The following is an 18993-nucleotide window of genomic DNA, read 5'->3' as shown; positions in this document are numbered from 1 at the left end:
TGTAAAAATTTGGCCGTAGCAGGATACAGCTCTTTCACAATCTACTGAATTAGGAATCACTGACAAGGGAACCTAGGGAAGTGTGACTCGCCAATTTTTAAATAAATTAGTGGGATGTATGCCTTATGAGGAATAATTTTAGGGTGCAACATTCGTTTCGGCCCATAGAAGCTCCTGTGAGAGATAAAAAATAATTCAATATATAGAAAAATCGGTATTTTATTACTTCAATGCAGACTATTAGTTATTGTAATTGTCTCATATTCCAATTAATTGGATAATTAATTAATTTGCTAATTAATAAATTAATTAACATTCGTTTCGGCCCATAGAAGGTCCTGTGAGAGATAAAAAATAATTGAATATATAGAAAAATCGGTATTTTATCACTTCAATGCAGACTATTAGTTATTGTAATTGTCTCATAATTAGGGCCCTATAGATTATGCGAAGATGCGGAAACCCGCATAATTCACAATTATCCGCATAATTTAAAATTTTCCGAGTAATCGCAGCATATCTGTAGAATTTTCATTTTTCAGCAAAATGTATTCGTTTACCAGATAAATTTCTCCTTAAGGGTTTTTTTTTCAATTGAAATATATCTTCTTTTTCAATTCCAAGAATCTTTTTGGTCAGATAGTCAGATCTTTCCAAGAATTTGACAGAGGTGGACAAATTCCCAGGAAACTTTAAGAAATTTTTCAAGCATTGTCCTGCAAGAAAGCGCCGCTATTTAAAGTTTTTAACAGATGACAATAAGAAGGCTAAACTTTGTCCAGCACCAATAAAGACACGGTGGAATTCCTGGTTTAAATCAGTGCAATATCATACTGAATATTGTAATGTTTACATAGAATTTTTTAGCAGTGAAATAAACCTTACTCCTGACACTGCTTGTCTCAATCAGTGCAAAGTTTTGGTGGAAAGCAAGTACGTTTGCAAAGACTTTCAGTTCATTGCAGAACACGCTCAGATATTAATGGATACCCTTCTCTTTTCGAAACATGTGGTGTATCTATTCACAAAGCTTACAATAAGATTTTTGATCTGCGGTCTAAACTTCGATGTAATTCTCAGGCATCATACTCACGAAAAGATTCACGCAACGCATTTCTTCAAGAAGTGTTTCACAAAACAATTGCAAAGTTGAATACTTACTACTCTCCAGAACTAGACGCGTTCAAAAAACGCGGGCCCGTAAAAGAATGTTCAAACCAGGACTTAATTAGATTCTGGAATTCAGAGAGATTTCCAGAACTTATAAAAAAAGCAAGACAAGTGCTCTCAGTGCTTCCTAATTCAGTAGATTGTGAAAGAGCTGTATCCTGCTACGGTCAAATTTTTACAAAACAGAGACAGAGTTTGAAAGAAAACGCAGCTTCTGGACTAACTTCTGCATGCATAATTTTTAAAAGACACCGCATCCTTGCCGCATAATTATTAAAAATCGCCGCATCCTAGCCGCATAATTTTTAAAAAATTTCCGCATAATTTATAGGGCTCTACTCATAATCCAATTAATTTGCTAATTGATAAATTAATCAGAAAATTAATTAATTATTAATAAATTGTTAATTAATTATTAATTAATTGCTAATTAATTGACTTGCAATTACATACTCCAATTAATTTGGAAAGTTTTTTGGAAAAAAAATTTAAAAAATTTGATGTAAATTTTTTTTTTTAAATTAACCTAACAGGTTTTTCTGAAAAACTACAGATATATAAAATTTTCGAAATCAATTTTGACAATAAATATGCATTATATAGTACGTGAAAGTACCACAAAATTAATTGGAGTATGAGACAATTACAATAACTAATAGTCTGCATTAAAGTAATAAAATACCGATTTTTCTATATATTGAATTATTTTTTATCTCACACAGAACCTTCTATGGGCCGAAACGAATGTTTCCCCCTAAAATTATTCCTCATAAGGCATACATTCCACTAGTTTATTTTAAAATTGGCGAGTCACACTTCCCTAGTTTCCCTTGTGAGAGCACTTCCCTTACTTTTTTTGTAAGTCCTGGAAATCTCTCTGAGACTACCTCTGAATTCCAGAATCTTATTAAGTCCTGGTTTGAAAATTCTTTTAGTTATTCTTTGTAAGCAACATACTCGAGTTTTATATCTTGACCACTCATTCCTGGAATATTCTTGAATACATAGTCGTCTTCAATATTGAGGTTGACTATTTAATCTGGATAGAAAACTCGAGCAGCTTTCACGAAGTTTAATGCAGGTTGACTAAGCTTGGGCCCGCATTTTTTGAATACGTCTAGTTCTGGAGAGCAGTAAGTATTAAACTTTGCAATTGTTTTGTGAAACACTTCTTGAAGAAATACGTTGCGTGAATCTTTTCGTGATATGATGCCTGAGAATTACATCGAAGTTTAGACCACAGATCAAAAATCTTATTGTAAGCTTTGTGAATAGATACACCACATGCTTCGAAAAAGAGAAGAGTATCCATTAATATATGAGCGTGTTCTGCAATGAACTGAAAGTCTTTGCAAACGTACTTGCTTTCCACCAAAACTTTGCACTGATTGAGACAAGCAGTGTCAGGAGTAAGGTTTATTTCATTGCTAAAATTTTTTATGTAAACATTACAATATTCAGCATGATATTGCACTGATTTAAACCAGGAATTCCACCCTGTCTTTATTGGTACTGGACAAAGTTTAGCTTTCTTAGTGTCATTTGTTAAAAACTTTAAATAGCGGCGACCTGTGAATTTGTCCACCTCTGAAAAATGGTCTCCCAAGAAGAATTTTATCTGGTAAACGAATACATTTTGCTGAAAAATAAAAATTATACAGATATGCTGCGATTACGCGGAAAATTGTAAATTATGGGGATAATTGTGAATTATGAGGGTTTCCGTATCTTTGCATAATTTATAGGGCCCTAGTAGTAATAACAGTTTTTTTAAACCTAAAAAACTTTGATACAATAACAAATTTAGGATGTTTTTACTATACCTTTTGCTTCTAAGAATTCAGTTGGTTATTTTTAGTTTCTTCAAGTGTCTCAGAAGAAAAAAGGTTTCTTCCAGACTTGTACATACAAATATTTCAAAAAAAGAAAGATAATACTGACCTTGACCATCTTCTTTAAATACCAGTTCTCTCTTTTCTGCTTCATTCTCATTCTTACCACGTCTCCTGTTCTTACCTCCCTTTCCTATAAACAAAATACATTAATCTTTCTTTGCTACCATTTCTATCACTAAACACAGCATAAATATACCTAGGATTTCTTTAAAGAGAAATGTGGGCAGGGTTCGCCAAGTGGGCCCACTTTGAAAAAACCCGCCCGGGTTTTATTGGGCGGGCCCACCTTGAAAAAACCCACTTGGAACGATAAGTGGGTTTTTTCAACAAAAAAAAAAAGTTTTTTTTTTTACTAAAACTTATTGTTTTGCATTTACTTTTATATAATTTATAGTGCAGCATAAATTTGTCATGATTTATATGATTAAGTTTTTAATATTAGTCAAGTAAAAGAAAGTGGAATCTTCATGTAATTTTATAGTAGGTATCTACTTTTGAAAACTTCAAGTGGGTTTTTTCAAAAAGTAATATTTTAATGATATTAAATCAAATAAAAATTTAAATAATATACTCTGAAAAGATCAATTTTTCAAATATAGTTGCATGCTTTATATATTAATAAACAGGTTATTATTATTAATTCATATGTTTAAAAAAATTGAAAAGAAAATTTTTTTTTCTTTTTTTACCAAGTGATACATTAACAAATTTAAACAGTTTTATTTTCTGGCTTTAGAAAAAAAAAAGCTAAAACTTTTTATAAGAGAACTTTTTAAAATTATTTATCTAAAAATGAAATTATTTTCCTAGGGTTAATTATTTGAAAACAAATGGGACAAGTAACTGATACTCTTTATAATTATTCATAGTTTTAATTTCACTTTCTATTAACCTTATTATAAAAACATGTAAGACCATTAAATATTTACTTCAGTTTTTTATTTAACTCAAGTCAGATGAAATTTTAGTTTTTACTGATTATAAATATTTACAGATTATAATTTTATAATAGGAAATATCCATATGTTTAATAAATATAGTAAATAAATGTGTGTGAAAACAAAAAGATTAATAAACTTGTTCCTTTTATATTACTGCATAAATGCAGTAATAATATAAATTTATATTTTATAATTCCTAATTTAAAAAATTATGAAACATAATGCACTTAACAATAAAGAAGATTCAAATAGGTAGTGATAATGCGTTATTTAAACTTAATATAAAATACATATAACCAGGGTTCCCCAAGTGGGCCCACTTTGAAAAAACCCACTTGGTGTTTTTTTACAAATTGTTTTTTTTTTAAAATTTGATTCAAAAAGAAGTAGCTCCTAATACTATCATTGGACACATCGTTGAAGTTAACAAATATTTTAGAAATGTGCATCAAGCACATGGATGGGCAAATGAAAAAAAAACTGCTTGATGACCCAATGACACTAGGTGGAATTCATATTATGAGCACGTAAAAACTTTTGCCAATAATTACCATAAATATGAAGAGATTGTTCTTTAACATCAAAATGAATCTAATAATAATATGTCAAAAATATTAAATAATGTTGGGCTTTACCAATAAACTATCAATTGGGAAAAACAGATATCAATTGTTTCTTAAGCTTTAAAAAAGCTTCAATCAGAAAACATTTCAATTTCAGAAGCTGTTGAAATATAACTTACTATCGTGTGATGAATTAGAACCCCATAAACATTTTGTAAAAAGATTCAATCAGGCTGTTCAGCCACATCATTTATTAGCATATGCGTCCTGGATCCCGAAACAAGGGGACAATTTTTAAATGATGAACAAGACCAATTAGCAGAAAACTGTCTTTCTAAGCATCATCCAAAATTTCTGCAACGTGTTATGGCATTCAAAATTTCCAATCCTGAATACTTTCCAAAATCAATGATGCTTGAGTGCAAAAAATAGTGGAAAATTATGGCAAAAAAAAAAAAAAAATAAGTAAATAAATAGATAAAATTGATAGCTTGCACAAAATTTCTGTCAATTCTTTTTTATTTGAACTCAGCACCAGCATCCTCTGTCTCTATTGAAAGACACTTTTCAAGTTTCGGTTTGGTACAGAGTAAACTTCGAAATAGATTAGGAATAGATAAAGCAACAAAACTCGTAAAAGTGTATCACCATCTAAGAGAGAAATGTAGACCCTTTGAATCTGTTGTATGATAATAATAATAAAGGAAAAAATTGGACCTTTCTTTTTAAGTTAACTCTTAACATCTGCTGACAATTTTTAACCATTTGGAGAAAGTTTATCACAATTAAAAAACAGTTAAAAATTAAAATATTACTTTTAAGATCTTTTAAATATTATTTTTAAGATTTCATTTGAATACAATTTATTTTGTTTCTTTTAATCATGTTTAAAATAATGAAAGCAAACAAAAAAAAATTTCTATTAAGTGATACATTAAACAACAATAAACAAATTTAAAGTTTTATTTTCTGATTTTAAAAAAATAAGCTATAACTTTTTATATATGCTTTTTTTATAATTTTAAGATTAATTTGTCTTTTGAAACTATAAAGTTAAAATGTATCTAAAAATGCATATATTTATCTAAATATTTGAAAAAAGGGGCAAATAACTGATACTTTTTATAATTATACGTAATTTTAATTTCACTTTCTGTTAATCGTATTATAAAAACATGGAAGACCATTAAATATTTATTCCAGTTTAATTTTATTACAGGTAAAAGTCAGATGAAATTTTAGTGTTTACTTATACAACTCTTTTTAATAAATGAAAATATTTTCACAGTAAAATTTATGAGCACTAAATGAAAAAACCCAATTTTCCCCGGGTTTTTTCAAATAAAACCCAATTTCCCCCGGTTTTTTTCAATAAAACGCAGGTGGGTTGGGTTTTTTCAAACCCTGAATGTGAGTGAAAAAAAATTTATAGAAAAAAAAAAACTTAAAATAATGATCTGTCAAAACCAGAGTTTGCAAGGTTTAGGACAAAATAGAATAATCTATGGTTTAAACCGTCCTGTCCAAAATTTTTTTAAAATTATGTCACATTTAAAAAAAAAAAAAAAACTGCTGAAAATAAAAGGTTAATTTTTGAACAAGAAACGAAATGAAGACAAGTTCTTGTTTCATTAAAATTTATTTTTAATATTGCATTATTTATCCTTATGCAAAAACATAATTTATCAGCATTAAAAGCATATTTATTCATATTTAAGGCATTCACTTTTGTTGTTCCGTGAATTGTAGAGCTTCAAAAGTTATAAATTGCATCAAATATTAATTAATCTATGTAATTATGTGCACACACAAATAGAAATGATTACACAAATAGAATTTTTGCCCTTTTCCAATATTGAAGGATATGGACACTTTTAGTCAGTTTAGGACACAGGGATGAGAGTAGTCAGAAAGTAAAAAAGAGGAAATCCAAGAATATATAATATATATATAACAAAAATTTGACAAAAAAAGTGTGATTTTTAAACTTGTAAACTATGTGATTATAAATCCCAATATGAGGCTTTTAAATCACGTGAATAGGAAACTCTACATCGAATTTAAAAAATGCGAACATACAAATCATGATGCGTAATTTTTAGATCAAGATGCATAATTTTAAAATCGAGAGATATTACAACGGCAAAAACGAATCACGATATTGGATTTTAAGCTCGCGTAGCTACATAGGGTTTTAAAAGCTCGTAAATACAAATCGCGATATTGGTTTTTTAAATCTCGTAAATAAGAATCGCAATGTACAATATTTAAATGGCCTGAATAAGAATCGCAACGTTCAACTTTTAAGTCAGGTAAATATGAAAATCGATGATTGATAATAAAATCGCGATTTTAAAAATTCAAAAATACAAAACACGATATTAGATTTTTAAATCTCGTAAATACGAGTCATAATGTACGATATTTAAAAAGCGTAAGTCAGAATTGCAATGCGAAACTTTTAAATCAGGCAAATACGAAAATCGATGATTGACATTAAAATCGCGTGAATAAAAATCGAGATATTTGCAGAGTCTGGACTTGGAATTTCTAAAAAGCTTGTTTGAATTATTTTTTGTCTACACAATAAATAAAAATTTAGAAGATTAATTGAATGAGCAAATAAATATTTTCACCGCAATTTCACCTCTATTTTTTTTTTTCACTTTTTTTGTTTGCTTTCACTCCAGAATACAAGAAGCAGCGACGTCTAAATTACGAAAATACGAGCTATCCCGCTGACGGATAAAAAATACGGAAAATCTTATTTTCTGTGCGTGAAATCGGAGAAAATAGCTAATATAAGTAAACATTGCGGAAGGGTTAGCAGCTAGGACGTAGTTTGAATTTTCTGTTTTTCGTTGAAAATCGTAAATAAATATAATTATTTGACTTCAACGACTGAATTTTTTTTAGAAAAAAGTGGATATTTATAAATAAATAAAAAAAAAAGAAACTTTTAAATAATCTGAGTTTTTGATAAAAAGGCTGAAATTCGAGAGACAAAAGCGAAAAAAATCTCATCCCTGTATAAAGGTCAACCAGTTTTATCCCAAGGAAATGATTTTTTGAGAAACTTCAGATGAAGGAATGAGGACTTCAATAATTTCGCTCCGCGGAAAATTAAATTCCTCATAAAATATTTTAACTTGTGCAAATAACAATTTCAGCGGAAAAAATGGAAAAATCTGAGAAAAAGCGGAAATCCGCGAAAGAATCTCATCCCTGAGGACAGCAAGATATGGTTTTTTTTTTGTGACAAAAAGATATGGTTTGTTTTTTTCTCTCTTTTTGTGGTAAACACCACAAATAGATAATTTTTTTTATAATGTATATCTTATATGAAAATAGGATCTCTTGTTTGCTCTATTAGATCAAGGTTGCTGAGATTAGGGACCATTTTCCTTATTTCGCTAATTAAATCACCTGTCCCTAAGAATACCAAAGCCCCCCAACTTTAGACAGCTTTTAAACAAAGTAAATAATACTGAAGTTTAACTTCAGATTGAATTTTTTCTTATATCAAAATGATGTTTTTATATTTCTGAACGTCAACATTTTTGAAGTGCTTATAAAAACATTTTTAATTTGATTGAAAACTTTATTCCCACTTTAAAACAAGATTTAAAATATCTATAAAATGTAATGGAAAGAAACTACTTTTTAAAATCTAGAAAACTCAGTTGTTTGCTTTATTAGATCAAGGTTGGCAAACTTTTGACAATTGATAGTTCACGTCAAGCATTCCATTTTGTTCATAGTTTCTTGACAATTGTTAAAATTTTTATCAAGTATAATTATAAGCTGGGCAACTCCATGGTAAGGCCAGCCAGACAAATTAGACTTCCTATCTTAATCATCAAGAACTGCCTAGAATGTTTCATAAAAATTTCAACCTCCAAATTCAGTAAAGTTTAGACAATTTGCAAAAGAATACTAATTTTTTTTCTATTGTGTGATTTACATCTAACACTATTACCATTAGTTAATTTTTCAAAACAAATTGTTTTGATAATTTTAAACTTAACTTATTTTATGAGAGAGGTAATTTTTGATCATTTTTTATGTCCAACACCATGGTGTTGATCAGCTATTATAATTTTGAAGTATTTATAAGTAAACATACATATAAAATTACTAGTGATCAATCAATCATATTCTAGATTTTAACATTAAACTAGTTTCTTTTCTAGCATAGAAAATATTAATTATAAATAAAAATTTGTAAAATTACAATTTATCAAATCCATTGAATTGTTTGATTATTGAAAATCAAAAATAGTCTTATAAAAAAACGCTAAACAAATATCATATTCATTATATGAAAATTAATTCTCATGTACACGGATTTTAACTCCATCTTTCCTCAAAACACGCAATCGGCAAAACCGCTAAACGGTAGTAAATTCGGCCTGGACAGACCCCTGAAAATTGTTTTTTTCTTCAGGTTTTCACCTTATTTTGTAATATTACTTCGGAAATATAATTTGCTTTTCATTTTCAATATAAAATTACAAAATTTATTATATTTTCATTGCTATATTTAATTATTTAAACAGAATATACATATATATATATATATATTTTATTTTTGCTCACCATATTTCAGCCGCCATTTTGTTTTTGGTATTTTTAGTGAATTTCAAAATTTCAACTATGAATTAAATTTACCTGCACATAAATAACCCCAAATTTTATCAAAATACTAATTTTGGCCACAAAAGCATGGATCCTTGCCCATTGTGCACTGGGAACAAAGTTTATTACATCCACTTACATATTCACTTTACATTTTATAAATAAATGAAAATAGTTTAGAAAAGGTTACATTTAATTTTTTTTTTTTTAAAACTATTGATACAACCATTTTTTCATTTTAAAGCTCTATTCCCTGAATATTCAATAAAATTTGAATTATTTTTTAAATTTATTTCAATCAAATGATGATTCATTATATATTTATTTATTCATTAGGACACTGCTTGCTACAGCCCATTGAGGGTTCATGGAAGATAAGGCTTATCAAATCACTTATTAATTATAATTATCAAATAAGGAATTCCATTCAGCAAAATGGAATTTCCACCTTCTCCTGGTTGCAGTTCATTCATTCAAGGACCAATGATAACAGTCACCATAAACATATTGCAGTTCCAATTAATATCTTTTTCTGAGTGACAGTAATAAGAAATTTGTAAATTCTTATAAGGCATCGTCAAGACCAAAATAATTACAATGTTGAAAAAAAAAAGATTCAAATTGAAAAGTAAAAATTACAAATTTTATTGTAAGTTACACGTTTTTCAATTATAGTGTTCCGTATTTTAGTTTGTTGGGTATTTTCGGTTTAGGTAGTTTTAGGCATTTTTTCACAATTTACTAACGTGGCCAAAACTTCAGTTTCGTAACATTAAAAGAACAAAAACCTTCAGTTAGTCAGATACATATTTCATTTAGATATTAGTAGAGTAAAGGAGATAATTTGAGAGAGATAGTAAACATGTCAATCAAAGACAATATGTTTGAATCAAGCAATTATTTCGACACCATTATACTAAACACCAGTCAGACCTACAAAAAAACTAAATTTAATGAGTAAATAAACTATTTAATTATTATAAAATAGATAATATGTAGTGTGCGCACACAAAACATTATGTATACGCATCATACTGAAGTCAAGAAAGTAGTTAAGCAATAAAGATAAAAATCACCTTTATTCTTCGGCATAACTTATTAAACAAGTTGCTTTTTCAATAATGAGATCAAAAAACTACAATTAATAGTGCATGAGAATTAGACACGAAACTTATGAAACTAATGAATTTTGCACCACAGACACAAAAAGAACGAATATGGCACACAGTTACGGTTTTATAAATCAACAAACAAAAATAATAAATTTTAGCCGTGACAAATAAACTTCACGCACTGTCTCGAATGCCGGACTTTTAATAACCCTAAATTTTGGTGATCATCGGAAATGAATGATCGCCAAGCAAATTCTATCGCCAAGAGGAAGGAGAATACATTAAAGGCGGGTTGACACGATCAAAGTACTTTGATCAAAGTAGGCGCGCGCAATCAAAGTAAGTCATAAAAGTAAATAAAACAAAAATGGGAACCGCGAAATTTTAGGGAAAAGGGAAAATGCGAAGGGGAAAAAAAGTCACGCACTGTTGTTGAGAGTATGATATATCAAATGAATAATCTCGGCCTCTGTGTTTTTAAAATTCATTCGAAATTTAAAATTATTTAATGAGGTTTAAAAAATTAAATCATATTTTATTAGACATTGATATAAGTAGTTTAACCAACCCTGTGATTATATTAATGAAAAGAGGAAAATTATTGTTTTTGAAATTAAATCAATATATAAAAAGCTCCCTGTATTTGTAATTGTCTCTCACTTTGATGTGACGTAATTTACTTTGAAGGGTGTTCAACTTTAATTTCTACTTTGATTCAAACAGCGATAATTGTGCCAATTGTGGGTATCGGTAATTGATTGTTATCCATGACGTATTTGCTTAAGAGGATTCTAAAAATGATAAGGGTCAATTTAAAAGATGCGTTAAATGCAATTTTTCCAGTTTCGTGGGGTGAGGAAGCTCGATCCTAACTTTGCGTTCGCGGTTACAATCAAGTTAATCACAGAAAAAATTCAAAATAATTATTTCTCAAGCCCATTCTCACTGTATGAAAAATAGCAGGTGAATTTGGAGGGTCACATAAAGCGAAATTTTGAATATTGTGCTAGCGATCTCTGAGGAACCATTTCCATTACATTCTGTACAATACTTGTGCTAGTAGTCCCGCTTTGAACTGCATCACTGGCTGCGGTCATCAAACGAGTGGAGTGACCACTTTGAGCAACCTGCGTAGGGACCCAGGGCGAGCGGTATTGGTCCTCGCTAAACTGTTCCACTGTAAAGTGCCATCCTTTGGCAAATTTTGATCCTCTGCAGGAGCCATCCCCTCTGAAGAGGATCAAAATTTCGATGGTATGTCTACGGATCATTCTCAGGAATGTTTCCCAGACCGTCGCCAGTAGCCCATTGTGCAGCTGTTGTGCGATGTAAATAAAGCACCCAAATGATGGTAGCTTTCCATATTTCTTTCTTATTTAGTTTCTGATGCGGGTTTCACACTTTGAATGCAAAGGGCACAGGAGTCGAATTATCTTTTGTCGGTATTAGCATGCGTATTTTTCCATCTGTATGTCCTTTTTTTCTCCAATAAATGGTCTACCTAGGTGGCTATTATACTTCTTTCGCCTTACTTTGAAATATGTCTTAAATAAAATGACAAATACACATTTTTAAATCACTATGCATGAAAAAATTTGAATGTCAAAACCAGCTTGATTGCTTTTGAAGCACTAAAGGAGTTTCCATTAATCTTCTTATACCTTTACTGGATTAATTATTCAAATTAATTGGGTTAAAATAGTTTTAAATATTTAAAAAATCGTTTTTAATTAATACAAATTTTAAAAAGTCGGAAAACAAAAATATATATCACATTTTTTCGTTGTTTTTGTTTTCCGGATTTTTAATTTATTCTTTTTAATAAAAATGTTTTTTTTTTTTTTTTTTTACGTATTAAATTTTTTTTTCTCATTTAAGTTTCTTTTTTCATGAATTTTTATTATATTTTTCTCTCTGTATTTTTGATGCAATTTATTAATTCTCTGTACTAGCAACTTTTGTGTAGCAAATAAAGCTATTATTTTTCTAAATTTTCTTTATTATTCTCGTTATCTTTTTTGTTTTTTATTGTGTTATATATATATATATACCACTTGTTACCATCATCAAAGAATGTTAATTTACTCAAACAAATTTTTCAATTTGTATTCCTTATGCAAGCTATTATTTTGTAATAATTATTATCAAACTCCTTATAAAAAAGCTTATGCTATATCATGCTCTTTTAAAGCCAAATTTTTTAACAACTGATATTGTAAATAGATATAGGGGTAAAAAAAAAATTTTTTTTTTAGAAAAATAAACTATACATAAATAAACCTTAACTTTTCATTATTCTTCTCTGACATCCCTCGTCATATATCAAAAGTAAAATCTGGTCCTACTGGTAATCCATTGGACTTGTTGATTTTAAATTATGAATTGAAATAGTTAAAACGAAAAGACTGTTTCAATAAATGTAAATAAATTTGGATTTCAGTGATATTTGATGAGAAACTTTAGCAAGTTGAGAAAAAGCTTCCAGAAAGTTCTAGAAACATTATTTGATATTCAATAACTTTAGGCATTTGCTATTTGATTCCTACATCGTTTATTATTGTTATTTATAGAGTAACTTTTACATCAAGAAAAGTATTGATTTCTATAAATTTTGCATGCTGAAGCCTCTTACATCTAATACAGAAAAATATACTATTTATAAAATTTATTATACAACTCCACTGAAATCCAATTTTATTTTTTTGCAACATACAAGTAATAGTTCTTAGTTTAAAAAATTTTATTGGCAAAAACATCATTGGATTACAAATCATTTGAAATGGGAAAGAACAATATATTGAATGAAATAATTTTTATAGTAAATTAAACATATTAGTTCAAGGAAATAATTTTAATGGAATACACTGAAACTATGAATGAAGAAATTTATAAGCTCTCACCCATAAACTATTTTGACTAATTTCTTGTACTTAAAAAGAAGAGAATAAGAACAAAAAGATTGAAGAAAACTGTCACAAAGATTTATAAATATTTTATGTAATATGCATATACATTATGCAGTATCAACATTAAAATTTTACAATATAAAACAATTAGAAGAAGTTTAAATTTAAAGAAAGAGTCTTGAACTGTTTAATAATAAAAATATAATTTGAATTTTAATCTACAAAGAATATATAATAGCAACTTTCCTCAGATTTAATGTTTAGAAAATATATTTAAAAACTTTTGTATAACAGTTTTGAATAGGCCATAGTAAAATGTTATTAACCCAATAAAAGATCCAGTACAAGAATTTTTTTTTTTTTTTAAATTGTTACCACAATAACCCCCAAAAGTTTTTAGAACAAAAATAAGCAATACATAATTAAGATTATAAAAGTCCTGATAAGATTAAGATTAATTAAGGTAATTAAGTAAATTAAGATAAAAAGTTATAAATGATTATGAAAGCTCCCTAAGGTCAAAACATTTTTCTCTGAACACTTTCACTACTGCTCTTTCTACTTCTGTTTATGGTTTTAGAAAATGTAAGCTTGTAATTATTTCCGGCTGTGATATAATACAGGCTATTTTAAATGCAGAAGAGGAGATGAAGAATAAATTCTGTCAACCTGCAAGAGATAAAAAATACATTATTCAAAATAAATAAATAAATAAAAGGTTCATAAATCTTTTCTTTACAATTGATTTAATTTTTTTATACTGCTACATTACATTATCATTCGATTTTTTTGTGTCTTCTACGGAATTAGTGATTAACATTTGCTACGCCATCAACTTCTCCTAATACAATCAACTAATAATATCAAATTTTTTCCGAATACAATTTTGACTACTCCCCCTTAAAATTTTCACAAAATTCTAACAAAACTTCAAACATAAAAAAATTCTGAATTTTTTAATATATTTCAGTAAAATTGTTTAAAAGTTATAGTAGTAGTGTTTCAAAATGGTCTACACCACATAAAATTAAACTGTCTTTATTGAATATTCATTTAGAAAAAATAATAAATAAATTTAAACTGTACTCACAATACACAAAGTTACTACTTTACTAAATTTGAAAAGAAATAACTTCCTACTACTAAAAAATAAACTGCCTATTAATGAGCACTTGAATTGTGCTGACTGTTACTTCCAATTTGTATATTTTTGAGGAGAATGAAGTATTTGTATATTTTGAACAATCAAGTAACAAAATTAGTATCAACTCTTCATTAATATTAAAACAATATTTATAAAATGCATAAATTAAAAGTTTCAATTTACTTTGACAAAACTTGAATTTGATGAGCACAATGAGACATAGGCTATATATGTGGTATTTCATGAGGATTGCTCTTAATATGTCTTTTCAAATACCTTATCAAAAAATTAGTATTAGCAAATTAGTATTTAAGGAAGGAAAAATAAACACAGAAAAATGACAAATCACTTTTCTGGAAGAAAAAAGAAATATACAACGAGACACATTTGACTGTATAAAAAACACATCTTCAAGTTTCAACACCCAATTGAACCTGTTTTGATGTTAATACCATCTACATTTTTTAAATGTAAATAGTCAGATTTCAATAGTGCATATGGTTTCCCCATACTTTTATACTAGCAAGTCTTAAAAAAAAAAAACAATTTTAAAAGCAAGTCCATAGGATTTCAATTTAATAACTATAGCATAGCATAAAGCATCATGAACAGTCCAAAATGAAGTTGACTAAAGAAATATTAAACATTTTTATTCAACAACAAAACTTTCTATAGTTCATCAAGATAACTCATGAAAATAACTTTTAATTATTATACATGGAAATAAGATATTCTCTGTCTGAAACAATTTTAGTGTCAAGTAAGTTAGAGTGTATGTGGTCAAATAAAACATAAGACATTTGGCAAAAAAGATAAAGTCAAACAAACAGACATTTTAAAACTCTCAAGCAAATTTGTATAAAGATCAAACCAATGTAAAAAGATCTTAATATTAAGCTAGACATGCACAAAAATTTAAAATAACTGAATTTCAATATAGAATTAACAACTAATCTAATTCCTAAATGAGACATATGGATCTCCATGTTTTTTAAATTCCACACTTGTCATGACACAAAATTTTCTCTATAAGCAATTTTTTCTTTAATTAAATATAGACAGAAAGTAACCAAAAAACAACAATTACTTATATAAATTTTGACAGAAAATAATCAGTATTAATATCTACACAGTAATAAAAGTTAAACAATCAATTATACTATAAAATGATAGAGCTGAAAAAATGTTCAACTAAATATTTTATAAACTTTAATAAAAATTATTAATGCACAAACAGATCGGGAATAAATGAACTATTAGGCAGGGAATACATATTTTGTGTTTATTCTGATTATTCAGTTCAGAAAAACTTCGAATAATCTATTAACTACACAAAGATATCATATATACATGAGTATAACGTATATTAGTATGTGATATAATTAGTAGTATTTAAAATAGAAAACGTAATATTCATTATAAAAGCACATATAGTTGATTATAAATGAAGAAATTCTCACTTACCCGATAATATAGAGAAGTTTTCAAATCCTATTAGTACGTCCAAATTTCTTGAAAGAAACATTCAAAATAAACATATTCCCTGTAAACAAAAACAACTTCTTCTAAATCGTCACATTTCCCCAAAAATATTTCCCTACTGGTGAATGCGCGCGCTTACTTTGATCAAAGTACTTTGATCGTGTCAACCCACCTTAAGAGACAGGCACTTTGCTATTCGCGATCGCAACGCTCGAGTACGCACTCTAGCGGGTGCCTGAAAATATCAGGCATTAATTTATCACGTTTTCATTTAGTTCAGTTAAAATCATTGGCAGAATCAGACGCCATTTTCTTAGCAGAAAATAAAAATCAAAATTTCCTTAAGAAAAGCCGAAGAACTTGAAAAAAATCTCTAGAATATTGGGATATCTTTCATATTGATGTATATGTTAATAAGAAAAAAAGATTGGCATTTACATCAATAGGAAATCTGGCAACAGATCAGCACTGCTAATTTAACTTCCTATGAAGCCCTTGCTCTTTATTATTTTTATATATATTACGATCATCGTTCCATTTTGTTTCTTTTTCGTAGTATACTGAATAAATAGTTAGTTTAACTTAAAGATGTCATGTTCTGTCAATACTTGCATAACTCAATAATTTCTACAGGTTATGGACTGCAGCAAGCTATTTATGCGAAGTTAAAATAATGAAAAAATTGAGTTTGGTGATAGTTAAGCGGCAGTGTTAGTGCTAAGTTAATTCATATTCCGAAAGTCAGCAATTGCAGTTAGTTTAAGTAATGGATCAAGGAAAAAATCCAAGTGAAGCCATTAAGTGGTAAAAGTGATTGGGCAATTTGGAAATACAGTATTAAGTTTGTTTTGAATTATCATGCAGATGCTCTGGAAGTTGCTGAAGGAAAGATGTACGAGCCAGAACTGCCTGAGCCAACAGCTTCTGAAACTATCAAAAAGAAATATAAGGATGATCTCAGAGAATTTAATAAGGCAAATAACTGTGCTATGATGGTGTTAACCAACTCCATGACAGAGGACACATTACAAAAGGTAATGAGGTTTGATAGCGCAAGAGGGGTAGACTATACTTGAGGGTGCCCCAGCCAAGTTGTGATCGCGATTGATCGCCAAGTAAGTTTCTGTACGATTTTAATAACAATGAAAAAAAAAACAGTGATTGACTGGTGTATGAATGAAGGTTTACTTAGTAAAAGATATAAATGTCCTGTTTGTGGGTTACCACGGCGTTACGGGCAAACAAGTATGGCGCCAAATATAAGTCGCCAATTTCGCCAAGGGGCACCCTCAAGTATATTTTTCCCCGCAAGAGAAGTTTGGCTGGAACTTCAGAAAATTTTTGAAGATTCTTCTGACAACCAGCTCTGTAACATTTGTCTTCAATTCATTAAAATAAGTTGGTCTGATGATGATATGTCAGCTCATTTATCAAAGCTCAAAAATTTATGGAATGATTTGAATAGTGGTCTTGAGAGTAAAAATGAAAACCGGCTACCAGAAATGTTGCTAATTTGCAACATTTTGGACACTCTTCCTCTCAATTATCGTACTTTTAAATCAAGTTGGCTACTTTTGTGTGATGAAAAAAGAACTCTAGATGAGCTAACAACACAGTTGTGTACTTATAAAAGAGAGATAAAGAAAGATTCAAGTTTAAGTGAATCATTAAATCAAGAAGCATTAGAAGCAAAAGTAACTAGAGCCAAGCCTATTTTTAAAAGTAAAAGTCAAATTGGAAAGTGCAACTACTGTCATCAAAATGGTCACTGGGTGAAAAATTGTCGAAAGTGGATTGCCGATGGTAGGCCAGCTAAGCCGAAGCAAAATGAAAAATTTCAAGATAGCGATAATGTTATAGCAAATAATTCATTACTAGCTCTTTACGAAGAAGTTTTTTCATTTGAAGAAAGCAGCTACGATTGGTTTATAGATAATGGTGCTTCAAAACATGTCACCAATAATAGTAAATTCTTCACCGATTTTGAAGTTTTTGAATCCCCGCATGGGATTACTGCTGAAAGTGGTAAGGTACTACCGGCTATAGTATAGGCAGAGGCACTTTAAAGATTATGACAAAAGTTAATGGTGAGAGACAATTTAAGGAACTTAAAGAAGTTTGGTTAGTCCCAGATATTAAGAAAAATCTATTTTCAGTACTAGCAGCACAGGATAGAAGCAAAAACAGTAAATTCATATCAACAACAGAAGAATGTTGGTTTAAAATTGGTAACAAAACTGTACTCTATGGTACAAGAAATGTAAGAGGTGGTTTGTATAAAGCACATATGCAAGTTCTTATTCCAAACAATCCAGTGGAAGTGAACTTAGTTACCACAAGTGATTCTATTCTGCAATTATATCATGAGCGCTGGGGACACCAAGACAAACGCCATGTAAAGAATGTTCTTGAAAAGCAAATGGATCTGAGAGTTGAATTAAACAATCAGCTCTGTGAAGCATGCATCTATGGTAAAGCACATCTATTAAAATTTGGTAATAGACAGAAGACCAAGTGTCCCGGAGAGCTTATCTCAACAGATGTCTTTGGACCATTTGATCAATCATTTAAAAAGTATCGTTACTTTGTAATTTTTAAAGATCATTTAACTAAATTTCGCTATGTATTTTATCTTCATAATACTACTGTAATAGTTATATAGAATAAACTGTAATTGTTATATAGAATAGTCTTCTTCATTATAGAATAGTATATACACTGCTGGACAATTGCTAAGGACGGATAACACTATCATCCATAGCAACCACAAAATGAAAGGAAGCAAAATGTGGAAAAATAGAATAAGTACGGGATATAGTAGGAAGAGGTATGCGTACGCAAATTTTTTTTCCACGTCTGTTCATCACGTGATAACGCTGATTAGAGCTTTAAAGGTTTTGACGCGTGTGGAGAGTTGTTGTTTCAAGTCAAAGCTTTACAGGAAAGATTTAGTTTACGAATTTGAAATTTTCGGCATGTCTTTCCGATATCACTTAGATGATTTTGAGCGTGGCCGAATTATTGGAAATATCGAAGAAGGGCGAAAAATAACAGATGTTTCTAGGGAGTTCGACATCGCTCACAGCGTTGTTTCACGGCTGTGGAAATCATTTAAAACTACTGGAATGTGTAGTAGGCGGCA

At 29.1% G+C, this 18993-nt stretch overlaps 2 protein-coding genes and 1 long non-coding RNA gene across 3 annotated transcripts in view; 1 reads left to right on the top strand and 2 right to left on the bottom strand.

The window, feature by feature from the left end:
* eIF1A (eukaryotic translation initiation factor 1A) overlaps window positions 1–10426 on the bottom strand; it is a 28883-nt gene extending 18457 nt beyond the window's left edge. The window contains exons 1-2 of the mRNA XM_016049852.4: window positions 10284–10426; window positions 3112–3195 (exon numbers count right to left, since the gene is read on the bottom strand). Coding sequence (XP_015905338.1) covers window positions 3112–3195; window positions 10284–10299 — 100 coding nt within the window. The 5' untranslated portion in view covers window positions 10300–10426. The remainder of the gene's footprint in view (window positions 1–3111; window positions 3196–10283) is intronic.
* Window positions 10427–12310: 1884 nt separating this feature from the next.
* On the bottom strand, window positions 12311–15972 carry LOC147806901 (uncharacterized). The gene is made up of 2 exons (XR_015435364.1): window positions 15834–15972; window positions 12311–13894 (listed from the first exon to the last, which is right to left on the bottom strand). It is a non-coding gene; the product is annotated as an uncharacterized LOC147806901 (long non-coding RNA).
* Window positions 15973–17266: 1294 nt separating this feature from the next.
* On the top strand, window positions 17267–17902 carry LOC147806900 (uncharacterized). The gene has a single exon (XM_087168627.1). The coding sequence runs from the start codon at window positions 17267–17269 to the stop codon at window positions 17900–17902; it is 636 nt and encodes a 211-aa protein (XP_087024753.1).
* Window positions 17903–18993: the final 1091 nt, after the last annotated feature.

This window comes from Parasteatoda tepidariorum, chromosome 7 (genome assembly GCF_982258835.1).
Source record: "Parasteatoda tepidariorum strain Cologne lab strain chromosome 7, Ptep-v5.0, whole genome shotgun sequence".
Taxonomy (NCBI): domain Eukaryota; kingdom Metazoa; phylum Arthropoda; class Arachnida; order Araneae; family Theridiidae; genus Parasteatoda; species Parasteatoda tepidariorum.
The sequence above is the reverse complement of the archived record's forward strand: the minus strand, read 5'-3'. Positions and strand labels throughout refer to the sequence as shown.

Coding starts and splice junctions, on each gene's coding strand:
- LOC147806900 (XM_087168627.1), top strand. CDS start 17,267: ATGTCAGCTCATTTATCAAAGCTCAAAAATTTATGGAATGATTTGAAT.